At 39.8% G+C, this 20,160-nt stretch overlaps 4 protein-coding genes across 7 annotated transcripts; all 4 read right to left on the bottom strand.

Moving 5' to 3' along the window:
• Nucleotides 1-277: 277 nt before the first annotated feature.
• On the bottom strand, nucleotides 278-1,799 carry LOC103417908 (UDP-glycosyltransferase 88A1-like). The gene has a single exon (XM_008356066.3). It carries the CDS (start codon nucleotides 1,764-1,766, stop codon nucleotides 306-308), a length of 1,461 nt encoding a protein of 486 aa, XP_008354288.2. The 5' UTR covers nucleotides 1,767-1,799; the 3' UTR covers nucleotides 278-305.
• Nucleotides 1,800-3,405: 1,606 nt separating this feature from the next.
• Nucleotides 3,406-5,209, bottom strand: LOC103406564 (UDP-glycosyltransferase 88A1-like). Its single transcript, XM_008345549.4, has one exon. The coding sequence runs from the start codon at nucleotides 4,986-4,988 to the stop codon at nucleotides 3,561-3,563; it is 1,428 nt and encodes a 475-aa protein (XP_008343771.3). The 5' UTR covers nucleotides 4,989-5,209; the 3' UTR covers nucleotides 3,406-3,560.
• Nucleotides 5,210-12,016: 6,807 nt separating this feature from the next.
• LOC103443235 (uncharacterized) lies at nucleotides 12,017-14,847 on the bottom strand. 4 transcript variants are annotated; one of them, XM_029104110.2, is made up of 3 exons: nucleotides 14,151-14,764; nucleotides 13,698-13,816; nucleotides 12,017-12,480 (listed from the first exon to the last, which is right to left on the bottom strand). In XM_029104110.2, exons 1-3 carry the CDS (start codon nucleotides 14,487-14,489, stop codon nucleotides 12,477-12,479), a joined length of 462 nt encoding a protein of 153 aa, XP_028959943.1. In that variant the 5' UTR covers nucleotides 14,490-14,764; the 3' UTR covers nucleotides 12,017-12,476. The 4 variants fall into 4 exon arrangements, with proteins under 4 accessions (XP_028959943.1, XP_070676550.1, XP_008380279.2 ...); XM_070820449.1 differs by having other exon boundaries at nucleotides 12,017-12,458; XM_008382057.4 differs by having other exon boundaries at nucleotides 12,017-12,449.
• Nucleotides 14,848-15,245: 398 nt separating this feature from the next.
• LOC103443227 (protein SGT1 homolog) lies at nucleotides 15,246-18,583 on the bottom strand. The gene is made up of 10 exons (XM_008382038.4): nucleotides 18,216-18,583; nucleotides 18,008-18,077; nucleotides 17,435-17,559; nucleotides 17,098-17,230; nucleotides 16,758-16,854; nucleotides 16,536-16,601; nucleotides 16,145-16,280; nucleotides 15,983-16,065; nucleotides 15,792-15,896; nucleotides 15,246-15,636 (listed from the first exon to the last, which is right to left on the bottom strand). The coding sequence occupies exons 1-10, from the start codon at nucleotides 18,373-18,375 to the stop codon at nucleotides 15,529-15,531; spliced, it is 1,083 nt and encodes a 360-aa protein (XP_008380260.2). The 5' UTR covers nucleotides 18,376-18,583; the 3' UTR covers nucleotides 15,246-15,528.
• Nucleotides 18,584-20,160: the final 1,577 nt, after the last annotated feature.

Here is a 20,160-nt window from a genome sequence, read left to right as displayed (position 1 = left end):
AGATGACATTAATTTCGGCTTGCAAAAATTGATGTAATCTATCAGAATTGAGCTACGATCTTCTAGTCCTCAACTTGCTTTGTTGTTTCGTGAAATACACAATAATGTAAATAATCTCTTAACATAGGGCTAGCTACATTTTACACGTAATACTACACTTACCATTTATTTATACAATAATTTGTACTATCTTTCTAATAAAGGTAGCACCCACCAACGTATGTGGGTCTATCTTTCTACAAGTAGGTTGTAAGAATAACATTTTTGACCTAATATTTCTGATTTTCAAAAAGAAAAAAAATCTCCTATGATTGGTTCCACGACTTTAGGAGTCTAGTTAATGCAACCCTAGACGTCCCGCTCTCACTCAACGCAGCACGTGCTTCAATTTGCATATCCTTGGCCCGAACCCGGATGGAATTACCTTCCATCGAGTCCGAGTTCATCAATTCAGTAACTCGTTTCTCCACCTCAGCCGCACTCACAAACCCGTCTTTCGAATCGTCCATCGGCAAAGCAATCTTGATCTCCTCCACCAGCACAACTCTATTAAACCTTTGCTCCGCATACAGCGGCCAAGCAACCATCGGCACTCCCGCGCACACCGCCTCCAACACCGAGTTCCACCCGCAGTGAGTAACAAACCCTCCTACGGAGTCATGGTTCAACACCGCCACTTGTGGTGCCCACATCTTCACCACAAGCCCCCTGTCTTTGGTCCTACCCAAAAATCCATCCGGAAGCAAAGATTCCAAATCCGGTCCGGCTTGAACCGTAAGGTCAACGGTTTGACCGTTTTGAGAATTAGGAGGATTTCGCACCACCCACAAAAACCTATGCCCACTCCTCTCCAACCCTAACGCTATTTCCTTCAGCTGCTCTTTACTGAACAACCCTAGGCTTCCAAAACATAGAAACACCACGCTGCCACGTGGCTGAGAGTCCAGCCACGTCAGACACTTGGACACGTTATCACCTCCTGAGTGCATTCCTGCAGCTCTTTTGTTGTACGCAACGGCTACTATCAGCGGTCCGATGCAGTAGACAGGCGGCGTGGGGCCATCCGGCACACACAGTCCGTCTGATATTTCTTTAACGGCTCTCGGCTCGAGCCGTTCGAAGGTGTTTACTATAATGCCGGCTGATTTGGCCAACTCGATTGAGTTTTCGACAAAGGAGTCGTAAACTATATTGTTACGATCTCGAAGGGGTTTCGGCATATCTGAAGATGGGATAGGTGGTGATCCCGGGATGGTGAGAAGGGTATTTAAGTCTTTTATGCTTTTGTCTATGATTTTGTGAATGGTGGGAAGGTAGAGGGCGCAGGCGAGGCAGGCTGCGCCAGAGGTGAAGAGGAAATAACCGGGGATGTTGAGTTTGGTGACGACAGAAAGCGCAGGAGAGCAGAAGATGTCCATGACAAAGGCTTGAATCTTGTAGTTTTTGTCGATGATGGAACGGAGAGAATTATGGACATTAGGATTGTTGAGGCGGAGGACGTCACAGATTAAGGTTTCGTGTGCGGGCACTGAGGAGGTGGCGCAGGGAGGGAGTGAGATGGCGGGGAGGTGGTGGAAGATGATGGAATCGGAAGAGATGGAGGCGATATACGAAGCAGTATCATCCACCCTATATGGGGGAGTGGTGATGAGGATGTGGATGGATATAGAATTTGGAGAGCGAGTTGTAAGTATGAGTTTGCCAAGCTCCACCATGGTGACCAAGTGGCCTATTGCCGGTGATGGGTATAAAACTATAGCCTCCATTGATACTTTGGAGTATTTTTTGGGTGAGCTTGTTCTAACTTTTCATATATAGAAGATGAAGAGATTGATCGTGAAACATCTAATTTATTCTGGTTACATGCAATGTGCATGGTGAATATTTTTGCATATATAAATATATATATGGAGATCAGCAAATCAGGTCAAAATCATTGCTTCCAGAACTGGCATTACAAGTTTCTCAGTTATTCTGGATCTCAAAATTCTCAACCGACAGTGAAATCACTGGCTAGTGTGTGTGTGTGTGTTAGATTTGTGTTGATTTTGTGAGTGTTCCAAGTTGTTCTAATTGCTTCTTGATGATCTTCTCATCTCTCTCTTATGGAAACTGGTAGAGCTTTTATAGAAAGCTCTTACAGTCTCACGTAGAGAGTTAGTCACCTAGTCAGGTTTAGTACGTACGAGATAAATGTATCTAGGTCTTTCATCTTGTCTCTTATAACTAAGTCAATATTTGCAGCTCCTTTTTGTTTTTTTGTTTTTGTTTTTTTCTTATAATCAGTACTCAATAAATGTACGTAATACGTGAGTAGCAGATATGGAGTAGGTCATTTAGTGAGAGGATTGTTCCTGATTTTGTACACTATTGTTCAAATTCATTTAGAAATTTGAGCAATTTAAGGACTCGTTTGGAGGTGCTTTTAAAATGACTGAAAAAACTGTTGGTGAAAGTGTATTTGAGTTCCACAAGTGCTTTTTGGTGTTTCTTGCAAGAAACACTTAAAATTATTTTTTTTTTCAAGATTTACTCACATTTGTATTAAGATTAGTTTCAAAAGTACTCTCATCAAAAAAGTTTTTAGTCATCTTAAAAACACCTCCAAACGAACTCTCAAATATCTCTAAGGTATAAAACGAAGCATAATAAGGATACATTATAAGGTTATTTGGCATATGCTTCGAGGATAGTGGACGTACGTACACCACAATCATACAACTATGTTTCAATAGTGCACGTTATTATAAGACCATTACTTGAGATTTTTCATGTTCATTTTATCTTCTGCAGAATGGGCAAAGAAAACATGTATACTAGTTAGGTCGATGCAAAGAGGATAACCTTCATGTCTTTCGGTGCGGGACAACGTTATATAAAGCTAATTAAATATTCAGAAAACCGTTGTAAATAGTATTTAAATCATACTTATTTTGACTAGTTTGGCAAAACGACACCAATATATGTCCCAAACGTAAATTTTCCAATGATAGATGTCTGCCATCGAGGAATTTGTTGACGCAATGGCTTACGTGCGTTTAAGATATATACGTGGTGAAGAATGACATGAATCTTCCTTTGTGGACACAAAGGAATCAAAATAATGCCTTTGTTTTTTTTTTTTTTTTTTTTTTTTTGTCAAAGAATATCTTTGTTTTTATGAAAAACCAAACTTTGCTGTTAAAAGTAGAGCAACAAGTGATGCTGAAATCCAATTATAAATAAAAAATATTTAATTACAATTATTCAGATACATGTTCATTTGCTATTGGTTTTCAACCGCATTTACAACTCTTCTTTCACCAGTGAAACATGATTTTTTGAGAATTCATCTAACACAATCAAAATAACATGTTGCAGATAAAATTAACTAAAAAAAATAGAAAATCATTGTCGGAAATACTGTTAATCGTAGTAATTATTGGCATGAATCGTATTGATCATTTGTAATTGAAGATTCCGTTGATAAAATTGAACAAGAAGAAAATCATGGCCGGAAAATACAATAACAAAGTCATAAACCCGGTCAAAGAAAAAAAAGTCATAAACCCGGTCGGACTCTAACCGGTTTGGCTCCATAGTTCAAGTAGTTTATTCAATGCAACCCGAGACGACCCGCCCTCATCCAACGCTGCATGGGCTTCGTTCTGAAAAGCCTTTGTACGCATCCTAATCGACTCGCCCTCGGACGAGTCCATCAACTCGATAACTCGCTTCTCCACCTCTGCCGCAATCACAAACCCGTCTTCCGACTCGTTCATTGGCAATGCAATTTTAATCTCCTCCACCAAAACGACCCGGTTGAATCTCTGCTCGGCGTAGAGTGGCCAAGCCACCATCGGCACCCCAGCACACACCGATTCCAACACCGAGTTCCACCCGCAATGACTCACAAACCCACCCACCGAGTCGTGATTCAACACCGCCATTTGCGGGGCCCACGTCTTGACCACGAGACCGTGGTCTTTGGTCCGATCCAAGAACCCATCGGGAAGCAAAGATTTCAATTCTGGATCGGACTGGTCCGTAATGGCCACCCCAATTTGATTATGGGCCGGCGGATTACGGACCACCCACAAAAATCTCTGCCCACTATTCTCCAACCCAATTGCAATTTCCTTCAACTGCTCCTTTGAAAACAATCCCAAGCTCCCAAAACAGAGGAACACCACGCTTCCACTTGGCTGTGAGTCCAGCCATTTCAAACACTCGACCCCGCGGCCTCCACCGCCGTGGGAAACAATCAGCGGTCCGATGGGGTAGACCGGCGGCGTGGGAAAGTTCTCGGGCAAGCACAGACCGTCCGATATTGCTTTGAGAGCTCTAGGTTCGAGAGATTCGAACGTGTTTACGATAACCCCAGCGGATTTGGGGAACTGCTTTGAGCTTTCTAGGAAATGTTCGTACGCCTTGTCGTTTCGTTCAAGAATCGGTTTCGCCATATCGGAGGAAGGAATCGGCGGGACTCCTGGAATGTTGATAAGGGTATTTAGGTCTTTGAGGCTTTTGTCGGTATTGTTGTGAATGGTGGGGAAGCAAAGGAAGCCGGCGAGGGTGGCGGCGCCGGACGTGTAGAAGAAGTAGCTGGGGATGCTCAGCTCGGTGGCAACGGAGAGCCCGAGAGCGCAGAAGAAGTCCATGACAAAAGCTTTGATGGAGAAGTTCTGGGAGATGGAGAGGAGGGCTTGGTGGACGTTAGGGTTGTTGAGGCGTAGGACTTCGAAGGTTAGGGTTTCGTGGTTGGGGGAGGAGGCGAGGGAGGGAGGGAGAGAGATGGTGGGGAGGTGGTGGAAGATGAGGGAAGGGATGGTGGCGGAAACGGAGGTGATGTATGAGGCGGTGTCGTCGGCGCGGTAGGGCGGGGTGGTGATGAGGATGTGGACGCGCAGAGAAGGGTGGTGGGTGAGTATGAGCTTGCCTAGCTCTACCATGGAGACCAAGTGGCCAATCGGCGGTGATGGATATAAAACGATAGCTACTTCCTCCATAGCTCTCTGTCTCTGTGAGGGTTTTGTAGCTGCGCTCCCTGATCACAACTGTTCTTATATACTTTCTTCGGTTCTTCCTTAATCACTCATCAATTTTTTTTTTTTGATAAAAATAAGAAATAAAAAATTATTATCTGTCAATTTTTTGTTATTGGAAAATCAAGATGACAAGTGGATACATTTTTGTAAATATTATATGTCTTTTAGGAAATGTCTTATTTCTTTTTATGTCCATATGAATGGAATTTGGATTCAAATGATGGGGATCTTAAGAATCCTTACATCTTAGTCGTTCATTATATATCGGTAAAAATTTATTTTTAATTTTTTATATAAAATTAAACATAAATAGTATCTAACTAAAACTGATCGCATGATAAACGATAAACAGCTAAAATATAAGGATCCGAAGAGAATCTCGTCCCATATGAAATTATGAATTGTCCTTTTTCCACTTTAAAAACTAATCCTATCAGGGAAGACAATTTGAATTTTGCTTATGATATAAAATTCACTAATAGTTTCAGGTTTTGAGTATTATCATTCAGTATTACGGTCTTGTGATATTTCTTTTCATTTAGAAGTGAGAGATCTTAAGTTCGAATCTCGTGGATGATGAATTCGATACCAAATTAAGCTGCCCATTAGGTAACTTAGTTGAATTCTCCCTCCTCCTAGTGTAAACATAGCAAAGTACTCAAAAAAATATATTTCTTTTTTTTGGTACAGAGGATGGCAAAGCCAGACAAGCAAAACAAAGACAAACAGAACTAGGCAAGAACAGCCCTAGGAAGGGCTCTGCCAATAGAATCAGAAGCTAGAAAATTAGTAGCAGAGGAATGAGGAGAAACAAAAACATGAAGGCCAAGGAATAGCCCATGACCCAAGTCAGCCATATGATCAGCTGATGCATTCTTTTCTCGATAGATATGAATGACTTCGCATCTCTAATTTCTTTCAATGGCTTCTTTGCAGTCAAGAATGAGATTGTAAAGTGGGTACAAAGCCAATATAGGTTTTTGGATTGAAATAACAGCATCCCAAGAATCGCATTCAAGGATCACGTCCCTGCAACCCTCGTCCCAAGCTATAGAAAGGCCCATGAGAACACCCCAAAGCTCAGCTTCCATGATGGTTCCTCTGCCTAAATTAGCAGCAAATCCCTTAATCCAATCCCCTTCAGAATTGCGAATCAAACCTCCGGCACTTATGTGGCTAAATGGATCTTTACAACTCCCATCTGTATTGATTTTATATCTACCAATTGGCGGACGGATCCAATGGATTGAGATGATTTGTCTAGGAGGCTTACTAGAAGAACACTTGTTGGCATCATACCAATCTCTTGCAAATTGAAAAATAACCTTAAGGGGTGGGACAGGCGGTTGTTGTCCATTATTGAAGACAAACATGTTCCTCATTTTCCAGCAATACCACAAAGTTGAAGCAAAGATGAGGTTCCAGGGTAAACCATGAGTGGTAGAACAATGTGTCCTAAGATTTATGGCCATCCAACTCTGAAAATCAAGAGCAAAGGAATGGGCAACTTCATATGGGATTCCAACATTATTCCAAAGGGAAGGAGAATGCCTACAATACCTGAAAATATGATCCATTGATTCCTCAACAGTAGGGCAGATTGGACAACACGGATCATTTGTAAAACCTTTTTTAGCTCTCTGCACATTGGTGAGCATTTTCCCATAACCAATAGTCCAGAGAAAAGTCACTAATTTGGGGGGCAACTTGAGTTTCCAAATGAAGTTCCATTTCCAGGGAATGATATCATCATCGCTAAAAAGAGAGAGATAGGCAGTTTTCACGGATAATGTTCCAGAATTGGTGAGGCTCCAAATTATCTTATCTTCCCTTTGATTCGCAATTCCAGCATGTAAACTGAAAATATGTTCCACAACATCAGGAGGAAGGCAGGAGTATAACAAATCTACATTCCAACCAGAATCAGTAAGGAAGTCTTCAACTGTCCAGTCAAGCATGTCGTCTGAAAGAGAGATGGTAGCAAAATCTTTGAGCACTCCACACTCAAGCCAGTTGTCTTTCCAAAAATGAATTTGGCTTCCAGATCCGACTCTTCATCTCATACCATTAGGAAGGATTTGGGCACCAAAGAGGATTCCACGCCAAGTATGAGAACAATTAGTGTACTTAGCAGAGCAAGCACCCACCATGTCATGGTGTTTGAGATACTTTCCCTTTAAAACTTGCGCCCATAGGCCCGAGTCTCTTTGCATAAGTTTCCAGCCAGTTTTAGCAAGGAGGGCTTGGTTCATAACATGAGTATCTTTCAATCCTAACCCGCCCATGAATTTAGGCGTGCAAATTGTCTCCCACTTAACAAGGTGAACCTTGGAATTTCCCTCAGTGTGGCCTCATAAGAAATTCCTGTTCAACTTATCAATTTTATCACATATGGAAATTGGGAGGCGAGTAGATTGCATTGAGTAGATTGGAATGGCTGAGGCGACTGATTGGAGGTAAACAAGCCTACCTGCCATAGAGAGGGTATTGCTCTTCCAAGCAGAGAGTCGACGTTGAACTTTTTCCACAATGTTGCCATAAGTCTCTTTGTTGACTCTAGAATGCAGTAACGGCACACCCAAGTAGTGACCTAAATCAGAAGTGAGAGGAGAACCACAGATGTTGGCAATTTCAGTAGCCTTACTTCGAGAGATATTAGGTGAGCAATAGATACATGATTTATCAAAATTCGCCTGCTGACCGGACACAGCACAAAAATTATCAAGACAATCCTTCAAAATTTTGGCTTGAGTTGAGGAGGCTTCCGCAAACAAAATAAGATCATCCGCAAAAAAGAGATGAGATACAGAAGGCCCATTTCTAGCTAGCTTAACTGGCTTCCATTTCTTAGTGGTGATGCATCCATTAATGATATGGGAGAGTTTTTCCATGCAAAGCACAAATAAATAGGGAGAGAGGGGATTTCCCTGTCTGATTCCACAGTGTGGGGAGAAAGAATCAGTGAGCTCACCATTAACAATAGCTTGGTATTTGACTGTGGTAACGCATTGCATGATAAGTTCCAAGACTTTCCCTCTTAGCCCAATCTCCCATAGAACATCTCTAATAAAACTCCACTGAAGCCGATCATAAGCTTTGGAAAGGTCAATTTTCCAAGCAATGAACCCTTTTTTACCTTTGGTGTTTCTGTACTTATGGAGGATTTCTTGAGCAACAATGATATTATCAATAATTTGCCTACCCGGGACGAAGCTCACTTGAGTAGGGCTAACAAGTTTATGGAGAAGCGGTCGCAATTTCCCCACCAAAATTTTGGAGATGACCTTGTAAAGAGTAGAACACAGACTAATAGGCATCAGCTGAGTCATGCTTGTAGGATTATCAACCTTAGGAATCAATGAGATGAAGGTGTTGTTGATGTTGTCCGGGAGTTGAGTTGAATTGAAACAACCCTTAACCATATCACTAATATCCTTGCCACAAAGATGCCAAAATTTTTGGTAGAAACGAGCAGGGATACCATCAGGTCCAGGGGCCTTGAGACCACCAATAGCAAACATACAATCTTTAATCTCATCATCGGTGACTTCCCCGTTTAGGACAGCTAAGTCATCACCACTAAGACAAGGGAATAGATGGGGCAAACTCTCCATATTTGTCGTCGTTATGCGAAATGAAAAAAGATCTTTGAAGTAATTGACAACAATCGACTTTAAATTCTCTTTTCCATCTGTCCAAACTCCTTCAGAATTATTAAGGCCTTCAAGCTTATTTTTCCTTCTCCGCACCACCGCAGAGAGATGGAAAAACTTGGTATTTTTCCTTCTCAAGCTTATATAAAATTAAACATAAATAGTATCTAACTAAAACTGATCGCATGATAAACGATAAATAGCTAAAATATAAGGATCCGAAGAGAATCTCGTCCCATATGAAATTATGAATTGTCCTTTTTCCACTTTAAAAACTAATCCTATCAGGGAAGACAATTTGAATTTTGCTTATGATATAAAATTCACTAATAGTTTCAGGTTTTGAGTATTATCATTCAGTATTACGGTCTTGTGATATTTCTTTTCATTTAGAAGTGAGAGATCTTAAGTTCGAATCTCGTGGATGACGAATTCGATACCAAATTAAGCTGCCCATTAGGTAACTTAGTTGAATTCTCCCTCCTCCTAGTGTAAACATAGCAAAGTACTCAAAAAAATATATTTCACCAACACTTTTTTTATTAAAAACTATATTCTATTCTAATAATGTTGGAAAGAGTGAGAGTTTAAATACTATTTAATTTTGAAAGAGAGTTTTGATTTCAGCGTCAAACAGTTTCTAATGCAAATATTTAAAAGAAAATTACAATTCATGAGGATATCTAATCATATCAGCAATATTGGTGAATGGACTAAGTTGACTGAGGAGTATGCATGTGAAAATTTTGGAGTGTATCTAACTCTTGCCACCAGCCACCAACTGCACACAGGCAAGCATTGTCACCCTTAGATCACGGTTGGAGGTGAGCGAGGGTTTGAGCACTATTTAATATTCGAAGAGAAATTGAATTCTATGTTTGAATGTACTTCAATGTAGCCCTGTTTTTAAAGTTCAGCAGTTTTTAATGAAAAAATTCAAAACAAAGTACAATTCAAATTTCAAAATTTGTTAAGGAAGTTTTAACAAAAAGCCCACGGTACTGTTTTTTTTGGTGGAGGACGCATGGAGAAATTAGGAGTGTGCGTCCGTTGATATTAGAGCGCACATGTGTCTCTATATAAATGGTGAGATATGTGTTTTAAAAGATTAATAACTTAAAAATTAAAATTTTTCACCACTTACATAAAAACACATGATGTATCATCCGTGTTCCATCATAACTAAAAATTTCTTCTCCTATCAGCCACCAACTCCTACTATAAACAGGTGGCGTGAGGACTAAAAAGTGTTATTGTAGCTCGTGACACTCCCAACAGAGTTTGGCAATGCGCGGTAGGCGGCGTGACGGAATTGGATCCTCGCCGGATCTAATTCATAGGATCCTAGGGATCAGCCCATGTGGGCCGTTAATCAAAAATCGTGCAGTCATAATTTTTTTTTTATATATTTTTCACACAAAACGAGACTATTTTACTTTTAAAATATTTAATTATGACCGCACGATTTTTTATCAACGGTCCACGTGGATTGATTCCTAGGATCCCAGCAATTAGATCTAGCAAGGATCCAATTCCGCGGCATGACCACTTCATTGCAAGTGAAAATTACATTAGTAGTACTACCATTTGCAATATTTGTTGCCACCTTCGTTGTGGCCAATATTTCACAATATGATTGTTCATGGTCCCCGAATCACATAATTATTGTTTGTCAGATAATCAAATGATCGAGAGTATTTTACTCTTCACTATAAGTATGATATATGTTCAACACACACTTAATTTGTTGTCATATTATTCTTCAAAAATCACCAAATGAGGACCTACATGTCCTATTAAAACAACCCATCACCTGCAACTTAACATATATTTAACAAAACATGCTTCTCAGTCCCTCAGTTACATCAAATTTATCATGAAAAATAAATCAAAAGTGCGAACTTCCGTATTTTCTTATCACAAGCTACATGCGGGCCACTTTCTAATACAATTCTACAATTTCAAACAACAAAAACAAAGACATCACATCGGTTTTCTGTTCTTCCGTATAAAAACAAGTGACAAATGCCTAATTTTGTCGAACCTAGCTTCTCTGCTCTCCCACTTTTCATACACTTCTATCTCTTTCTATTTGTGCGGTCACGGTTAAACCGCGTTAATATTTTATATTATTATTGTTTTTTATCTTATTATCTCTATAAAAAAAATCAATATAAAATGTTGACGTGGCTTAATTGTGACCGCACAAAATAGGAAGGGATGAGAGTGTATGGGAAGTGAGAGGGTAGAGAAGCCGGGTCCAATTTTGTTATCCCTTCGAGTTTCTATCCAATCAATAAGCCATCTATGCGAGTGAGTTTTGAGTCGGTCAAGTGGTGGTTGGTAAACTATGTTGTCACTCAAAAATATTCATGTACATGTACATATATGCTTTCATTTAGAAGCCTAATCGGACGACGGAAGAAGGAATATGTGAACATCACTTGAAAGTTTCCTTGGTTCCAACTCCGAAAGGACGACGGAGAAGACGGAAGGATCGGAGGGGCGGTCTGGAATCGGAATTTGGAAGCAAAACTTGAACGAGGACGCCTCTCTCTCTCCAACAGCCGGATTTTGTTTCCCTTGCTGCAAAGTTTGTAGATGTCAATGTGTTAGAACATTCATAGCTTTCAGTTTCCATTTGCATTCTTTCTTCTGTTCTTTTGGTCTTTCACTTGTGAAATTTAAGTCATTGGATTGGTGGTACCCTTGCATATTACTGAGTTTTGCACCTTGTTGCATATTTTTTTTTTTTTTTTGCATCTGTTTCCCACACCAAAACGTGGCGTACTAAGCTCACCATTTTTTTTAGTACAAGCGGTATTACTACACTAAAATGATGAGAAGAGGAAGGATTTGAACCTCGAACGCTGTAAGTTGCTAATAAAACTCATTTGTCACATATCAATTGCTGCTAATTTTCTGTAGGAACATGGATATATACCCGCTTGTATCTTGTCATAGTCGTTACCCTTTTCCAATCCAATCGTTACCAAACACCAATGGACAAGGATTGTTTGCCCTCCTTGTTCCCGTGCCCTCCCATGCTCTTATGCCCTTATGTTTGTGTGGTCACGATTAAGCCACGTCAACATTTTATATTACTATTCATTTTCGTCTTATTATCTCTATAAAAAAAACAATATAAAATGTTAACGTGGTTTAACCGTAACCACACAAAACAAGAGGGCATGAGAGGGCACGGGAACAAGGAGGGCAGACAATCCTTGTCCAACACCAATGACATTTTTTGAGGAGGGGAGGAAGTGAACTCGAAAACAAGGGAGCAATAGTGAATGCTCTTAATCAACTGAATTACAAAACCCTTGTACGGAATGGAATGGCAATTAAACTCTCCCATTGCGGTTGCGAATAATTATTTTGGTCCATAAATCAATCTTTTCCATTTCAATCATTTCATCTTCACCAAGAAATAAAATTTGCTCAAAATAATAGGGGTACCTATAAGAAAAACTTGGTAATTTGCTAGCAAAAAGTCAGTCATACCGGCAAGGAACACCAAATGAAGTTTAGCTCAACCATTTTGTGCAGCGACAATCTATGATCTATCCCCGCTGATAATGGTGTGTTTTGTGGTTGGGAGGAGAGGTGAGGAAGGGAAAGAGATGGTGCCTGAGGTGGTGCCTGCGCAGGAAGGGGGCGGGGGGTGGCGTGCAGTCTGACGGAGATGGAGTTGATCTAGCTTGCCTGGTTCTACCATGGCCACCAAGCGGCCAATTGGTGGAGACGGGTAAAGGAAATTGTAGCCCTGTGGATCCTTAATCTTACAAATTTGTTAGCTGCAAACCTCAAAAGGAAAGTGAATAATATTTCTAAGCATCTCCGGAGACACTAACAATATACCAAAAGATTACAGTTTCACCACTAATAACAGTATCATCGCAATTCCGCATCTTCTACAAAGGTCAAACACTGGTTCGCAACATACATGATATCCGAAAAAACAATAGGAAACTACAGAGTTCTATTCCAATAGACTAATTGACGCCTACGGCAAGAGGCATAGAGACACTAAAATTGATAAGAAAAACCAAACAAATTAATCGGTAACTGTTGACAATTAACAAATCATGCTTCCAACAATACATTAAATCAATTTGTCATAACCAAATAGGACACTACATGATGACATTGAACACATCAAGTCCACACGGATGAAAATGTACGCTCGTATCTCATTGTAAAACTCTTAAGAGTCAAGTTGCAGAAAATATCCACTACATGGTACATTCAATAACCTACATTCTGAATGAACCCAAATGTCCATTGGCTTCGGTCCAGGGTAAGAATAGATGTGGGCAGAAAAGAAGCCTAGACATGATTTAGTATCGAAGCAGAACACCTATAGGTGAAACTTTCCAATGCACTTCCCTTTTCCTTCTATGAAATGCTCCTGACGTATTGGTCAAGAGTTGTGTTGAATAGCTCACACCTACAAGGAAAATCACTCAATTACTCTGCAACTCAAAGACCCCTTTCCGATTGTGTGAAAACCTTACAAAGTATATAACCACACAGTGACAGTACTGTTGAAACCTGTATTGAAATCACTTAAAAAAGCAATCGCAAGACATTACAAGCCTTTCTAGAGTTTGACGGAAAAAAGAAATTGTTTTAGTATCAAGACATCAACGACTCAGGAATACATGACGTATCTACGATGCCTAAGCCATCAAAAGAATTCAAATACACATGTTGCATATACAGAATATCAAGACACATCGACACGCAACACAATATTTAAGGACACATTTTCTTTATCATTAGTTGCATCTTTCTAATTTTTTTACTTGACCAACCCAACACGATGCATCAGCGTGATAAGAAAACATGAAAAAGTTTAATATATATTCTTGTAGCAGGGATTACTATCTACGAAACTTCTCCCTGTGATAACACAAATAACTATTTATGACCTATCACATGAAACTTCCCCGTGCGAAGAACTGAAGATTATTATTCACTACATTATAATGACGAGAAAAGAGTCAGTTACCTGATCGGAGTACCGGGAGTGTAGAGCGGGTTCTTCACAACATACTCGACATACAAGTTGTAAATGTACTTCAGAGACTCCCTCAAGTCACCAGTTCTAGGATGTGTAACCAATATAATCTGCACACCGAAAACAGAAATCAGAGCACATCAATTAAAAAGCTTTTTCTAGCACATTAAAATTGCATTAAGAATTATCATACGATTACGAAGTTCAGCATAAACAACGAGACACATCGAAATTGCTAATTGCCAAGCTAAGCACAAATTCAAGTTCAAGAATCTAAATTGCTAAATGGGTAGATCTAGTACGAGCAAATTGCCACCAGAATCAGCAAAACCTTTAATTCCAATCAAAATCCAAACCCATATTTATCAATTTCTAGATCCGAATGCCAATGATTTGCAAAAATTGATAAACTTTTCTGATAAAATTGAGAAGAAGAAAAAAAACCTTAATGCCAGAAGGGGACTCCATGAAAGTGAGCTTGTAGGTATTGGTGCGGAAGCTGTGGAAGGAGCAGCCCTGCCCGGGGAGCTGAGGGACACCGAGGTTGGCCTTGTCAGGCGTGGTGGGATCCATCTTGGCGGTGAGGGACTTGAGGGAGAAGAGGAGCCCGAACATCAGCTTGTGATCCTGCTGCTGGTTCAGGGTGTGGAGCGGCCGATTCCACTCGCGGTAGAGGAGGCAGACGCCGTTACGGTTGAATACGTACATCATGTGCCCGTTGTTCCCCGAAGCCGTCGACGCCGGCAGCGACGGGCTTATCTCCGTTCCTCCGAAGAATTGCATTTCTCGGGGATATTCTGCTTCGCCGGATTTCAAATTTCGAAATCGGAATCCGATCGGACTGATTGATCGTATTTTCCGAACTCGCCGTCGCACTCGCAGACCAAAAAAACAGAAAAAATGATCAGATTTTAGAGAGGACGATAGTGATACCACAGAACTTACAGGTAGCAGGAAACCATCAGATCGTCGAACGCAGCGTTTTCGTCAGTGAGGGTCGAACGCTATGTTTTATACTATGCTTTAGAATTTAACTTCAGTTTAATTTTTTGTAAAATATGTATTGCTCGTTTACGGTTTCTTTTACAAACATAGCATTAGTGAGTTAAATTATTAAAGTTATGGGGAGGGGATCTGTGCAAATCGAATTCGCACCAGAGTGCATAGGTATTGTTGTTGTCGGTTAAGAAAATTCGCCAACTGCTACTGCTTGTTTATGTTAACCACTTGATTGATTGTATCAAAAGAGAATATACACATTGACAAGTTTTCTTTTTTGATAAATCAAAAGTTTAGGTGCATCACCGCACCACTTAGCCAAGTTAGCTAATGCAGAGTGCTCTGCACTCTCGCTCAACACCCAAATTTGAATCGCTTTACCCAATTTTCTTTTCCAGCTAATTTCACAAACCAACTGTGATAAAAACCCTAGATGAAGAGAAATAAAAGGAGCGTGAATAGCACCACTCTTTCGCACATCGTCATACCGAGGACTCGCCGGCCGCACGAGTTAAAGCCGAACTCGGCAAAACCAGAAGATGATCAAGGCAAGAACAAAGCAAATAAGTATTAAACACTTCAAATTCGTCCAGACAGGATCGGTTTCGATTGTACAACGCACAAGCAAAACACAGTAGAAAATAAACCAATTCTGGCTGATTTCAAAAGAGAGAGAGTCATCACCCACACAGCCAGAGTAGTGCCAAAGACTAATTGGAAACTAATCATTCTGTCCCAACCAACAAAATCACACACCAAATAGGTTACAAGCAAAAAAAGCATATCATCCGAGTTCCAACTAGTACAAGAATTCAGCAACTGTCTAGAACTCCCATTTCTTCATCTCCATGCCGTCGGGAGCACTTCCCTCAACCTTTTTGTTTCCCACTTCTTTCCAGTTTGTCGAAAGCACTGTCCCGTTTGACTCCACCTGTACAGTACAAACACAACGATGCAAGATGCAAGTCAATATAAAGTAGGCTGATTTTACTCCCAAGACCATGGTGGTTCCACCTGAATCTTTCATGGTGACCGGAATTATGAATTTTACTGGATATCACAATACAAGATACAAAAATGTCTTACAAAAGATTTTCTCATCGCCCTTCTTGTGTCCTCATCAGCATCCTTGTATATGTCCTGGAAGAATTTGTTCAGAGCTGCATCACCATCAAGCTTCTCTTCTTTTTCCTGGAATCACAATGTATCGGAGTAAGTATCGTGAATTGAAATATGCAACTATAATGTCAAATCAACTAACTGAGCTACGAGCAAACCTCCTTCTTCACTTGAGCCTCCAGCTTATCCCAGTCCCTTTTTGGTTTTGAGGATGGGTAGGATGGCCTTGGCGCTCCAACAACTGTTGACAGTTAACCCCTTTAAGTAGCTAATTTCTAATCTAGTTTTAGAATCAGAGGGTTGCAAACATATTAACATACCTGGGCCACTGCCCCTAAATGGAACAAGGCTGTCCTTGCTGAATTCAAGAGATGCCCACTGTATCGGTTCAGCTTTAGCCAGGCGAATTTCAACTTTGGTGGAGAGAACGTCGAACCTGCATTTTTCAGGTATTATCTGTTTGCAACCACCAAAGCTCACAGTTATTTTTTGTTCGAAAATGTAAGCCTTCTATAATGCATATATAAAATCAGCCAATGGCTCAAAAGGATACCAACTACTGGGGCCAGATTAAATGCAAAGGATACGATACTGCCAATTATTTGAAAATAAAAATTGGAAACGGGCATGCGTGTTTTGCTTTAATTTTCTGTATATATCCTCGTTATAAACAAAAAGAAAAACCTCAGCAACATAGAATTGGTGCAATACCTTTCCAAATAAGCGAGGTTGAAAATGATATGTATCTTCACCAGCAACATCGATGCTAACACTTAGCTGGAAACAACCAATAAAAGTGATTCATCAGCCGTAAAACTTGTACACAATTGACAATACCCAGAAAAAGTGATTCATCAGCCGTAAGTTCTAGAAAACTATGAGATCACTGAGAACAAATAATAAAAAGAAGCATTGAATCAATGAGAATCATACTATTTGTTCACCAAAGTCAACATGAACATCTTTGGCCGGTATGCCCTTGGCGAATATAGTCACAACCCCTTCTTCTGGCTTCTGGTAGAATTCATGCCTACATAAAAAATTTCCACCAAATCATGCATCTCAATGACCATGGAGTAAGGATACAATACATAAAGCAAATAAGAGGGTATTACCCAAGCATGCATAGATATCTCGGAGCTTCAATACAGACAGTACAAAAAGATGAAAAGCAATAACAAAAAAACTGCAAACAGAATGTTTTGGTGATGCTCCTTAAAAATATGAAACTAAAACACTTCCGGCAACAGAAATTAAATTGATCTCGACTAACCTGTATTTTGGTTTGACAGTTGCTACGGTCACCTGATTGGAAGGTTGACTCACAGGCTCAACATCTTTTTCAGGTATAACATTCTCTGTAATGTCTTTCTCCACTGGAGGTGTTGGTAGAACAATAGTTTCCTCTGATCGGACATGAAACAGTTAAATAAGATAAAGAGGATCAACTGCATGAGAAAGAGTAATTTCTATAACAATGATTTCCTTAGATGCCCCCATTACCAAAAAAATTCCACTGTATAAGAAAGCTAAACATCTAACTGTGAGAAAGGCCCGTCATTACATGAATTACTAAAAAGGTGCAAACTTGTAACAGTCAAACAACACACCTGCAATTTTCTCATCACACTCTTTTATCAAACTAGCAAATCTTGTCTCCTGCGGGGCCAAAGGAGCACCGGTTTCCAGGGCCGCCTTTGCAGTCTGATATTCCTCGAGCTTGATGCAGGCAATTCTGTAGCCATCAACAGCAAAGAACACAAATCGTAAAACAATCTGTGACATTAGCAATGACATGTTCCCGGTGCAGAACATAACTTATAAAACCCTACACGCAATACATAACGAGTTTCATGAACGGACTACACAATACCCTAGAAATGAGCCCTCCAAGGTTTTGGCCAAAAACAAAAATCCAAAGTTTCGAAACACTTAGAATTAGCAGTATAATCCTTTCCCTTTCGCAAAAGGCGAATGATCCACAACGATAACGGAGGATCAGCACGACCTTTATAGACTTTCGAGTTGATGGTTGCAAGATTTAGGCAAAATTTAACACCCTATTAGATTACAGACCTAAAATTTCAATTAAAAGTTACACTCTTTTCAGTATCCAATACAAACAGGTGCTCAAAAACAACAAATATAATTACGGGTTATCGGTGTTGTGCATTCGAACTCACCCTTTTCGAAAATACGCTTTGTACAATGACGGGTCGAACTCAATCGCCTTGTTCGCATCCGCAACAGCCTCTGATAACAACAAAAAACCCACAACAGATAAAGAGAATTAGAAAATCCAATCGAGTATTTTCTCGGGATTTCTTGGGAACCAAACAAGAAAAAAAAAGAAACGGGTATTCACGAAATTACACGAGGAAAAGAGGGTACCAGTGAGATTGCCGGCTTTGATGTTGGCCTGGGCGCGGTCGGAGTAGAGCTCGGCGCTCTGGGGGTTGAGAGCGATGGCCTGGGTGTAGAGGTCGACGGCCAACTCGAAGTGGTCGTCCATGAACGCCTCCTTGGCACGCTGTTCGGGATCGGAAGCCATGGGCGGAGGAGCAACCGTCAGCGTGGACTGGGAGTTGGAGAGAGAGGGAGATGGAAGGATCTAGAAAAAATGTAGCGAAAGTAAGAGGAAAAAACTTATCGAAGTCGACGCAAGTAGAGTGTTGTGTTTTGGGCCTTTGGGCTTCGGCCCTTTGTAGTTCCCACCAATATGTGTGTGTGTGTGTGTGTTTGTATATATGTATATGTGTGTGTGTGTGTCTATATATATATAGAGAGAGAGAGAGAGAGATTAAGAAGAATCTATGAACGTTCCAAGGAGACTTTGATGAAGTCTTTCACTCCGTTAAAAAAGTGAAAAATTGTCGTTTAACCCTTGAATTATTACTCGCTTGAAACTGATCTCTTGATCTATTTTCTTTGGCTCTGAATTATTAGAAATTACCTAATTAATCCATCATCATTAAATTTTAATGAAATTTATCTACTTTGTCTTCAAATACTGGCATGTGATTTATTCTTGAGAGTAAAGTCGTGCCAGTACTTTCTAACAAAGTTGACGAAATTTTCATCGAACTATACGGTGATGGTTTAACTAACTGATTTCAAATGGTTTAGAGGGTTAATTTACCAAAAAATAATTTAGAATGTCAATTTCAACTGGGGTAATAGACTAATAGTTTATGGAGTCAAGCTGTAGTTTACCTTTGAAAAATAGACAGAGAGATTTGAATTTGGCTAAGAAGGTGGAGCACATTACTCTAGCTAATTTAGCTAAATCTAGTTTACAAGAAAAATATATATTCGAAATTAGTATGAGATTCTCTATATTTTAATCACATCCGACCGAACGCTGGCTCCACCTCGTGTAAGATAATCTCTATACAAAGGCTTATATAGAAGCTCCTTGGTTAAGTTGGTGACTTTGTAATGAGAAAAGAGTATCAAACGAGATTCACAATGAAAAATTAAATGTAGCACGACAAGTAGATTGATGAAGAATTTATTTCTCCAATTAAACTCCTAAAGTGTTTTCATACTAAATTTACAGTTGTTATATTTTGGTCTCATTGGCACCAAACAAATTCGTTATCTTTTTGTTGGTTTCGGTGGGGAAGTATTTTTCCAAGAAAAACCAAACAAGGAAGGCAACTTCTTGTACTTTTCTTAGCAGCTTCCATGTTTCCATCTACTTCTATTTATTCCCAATCCCAGGATGAGCTCAAATGATTAGAAAAGTCTACTCTTTATTTGAGCAGGTGGGCATCAAATAAGAAACAAAGACAAAGTACATAAATATGATTATTTTTCGTCATTGAAGTAAAGCTTTATATACGATAATATAAAAAACGTTTGACATGAATTAGTATATTGTTAAAATTAATGTCGCATGTTATATTGTGTCGTTGCGCATAGCACACCCTTATTATAAAAATATCTTTATGCACGGTTTTTGCACGTATTATATAAAGCAAGGCAAATAGGAATATATTTTTTAGATATAAGTTTTCGTGGCAGCTTCCATATTCATATACCCAGTCATTGAGAAAGGAAGCTTCCCTTTGTCCATGACTAAATACAACAACAACGACCATTGACCTGCACCAATCATTATCCCAATATACTAAAATTCAGCAAATGCCATGTTGGCAACTAAGGTGGCTATTAGGCGTAGCCTGTTTATTATGACACCTGGTGTATTGATTGTGTTTTCATCACGTTCAAACATTTCTCCAATATAATACCGTTAGTTTCTACTAAGTGCGATAGTTAAACTGCTGTTTAGTCTTTTCCTCCTTCAAACTCAACTACTCGAAAAGGCTCTGAA

The sequence above is a fragment of the Malus domestica genome, chromosome 01, assembly GCF_042453785.1.
Source record: "Malus domestica chromosome 01, GDT2T_hap1".
Taxonomy (NCBI): domain Eukaryota; kingdom Viridiplantae; phylum Streptophyta; class Magnoliopsida; order Rosales; family Rosaceae; genus Malus; species Malus domestica.
Note: the sequence above shows the minus strand (reverse complement) of the source record. Positions and strands in the feature narration are given on the sequence as shown.

What these genes read in the sequence shown, in the direction of transcription:
- LOC103417908 (XM_008356066.3), bottom strand. Translation starts at nt 1,766, where the DNA reads ATGGAGGCTATAGTTTTATACCCATCACCGGCAATAGGCCACTTGGTC.
- LOC103406564 (XM_008345549.4), bottom strand. Translation starts at nt 4,988, where the DNA reads ATGGAGGAAGTAGCTATCGTTTTATATCCATCACCGCCGATTGGCCAC.
- LOC103443235 (XM_070820449.1), bottom strand. Translation starts at nt 14,489, where the DNA reads ATGCAATTCTTCGGAGGAACGGAGATAAGCCCGTCGCTGCCGGCGTCG. An exon ending in AGTCCCCTTCTGGCATTAAG is followed by an intron (nt 13,817 to 14,150) that starts GTTTTTTTTCTT and finishes TTCGGTGTGCAG; the next exon opens with ATTATATTGGTTACACATCC. An exon ending in ACTCCCGGTACTCCGATCAG is followed by an intron (nt 12,459 to 13,697) that starts GTAACTGACTCT and finishes TGTAAGATTAAG; the next exon opens with GATCCACAGGGCTACAATTT.
- LOC103443227 (XM_008382038.4), bottom strand. Translation starts at nt 18,375, where the DNA reads ATGGCTTCCGATCCCGAACAGCGTGCCAAGGAGGCGTTCATGGACGAC. An exon ending in CAAAGCCGGCAATCTCACTG is followed by an intron (nt 18,078 to 18,215) that starts GTACCCTCTTTT and finishes TGTTGTTATCAG; the next exon opens with AGGCTGTTGCGGATGCGAAC. An exon ending in ACTGTCAAACCAAAATACAG is followed by an intron (nt 16,855 to 17,097) that starts GTTAGTCGAGAT and finishes TTTTTTATGTAG; the next exon opens with GCATGAATTCTACCAGAAGC.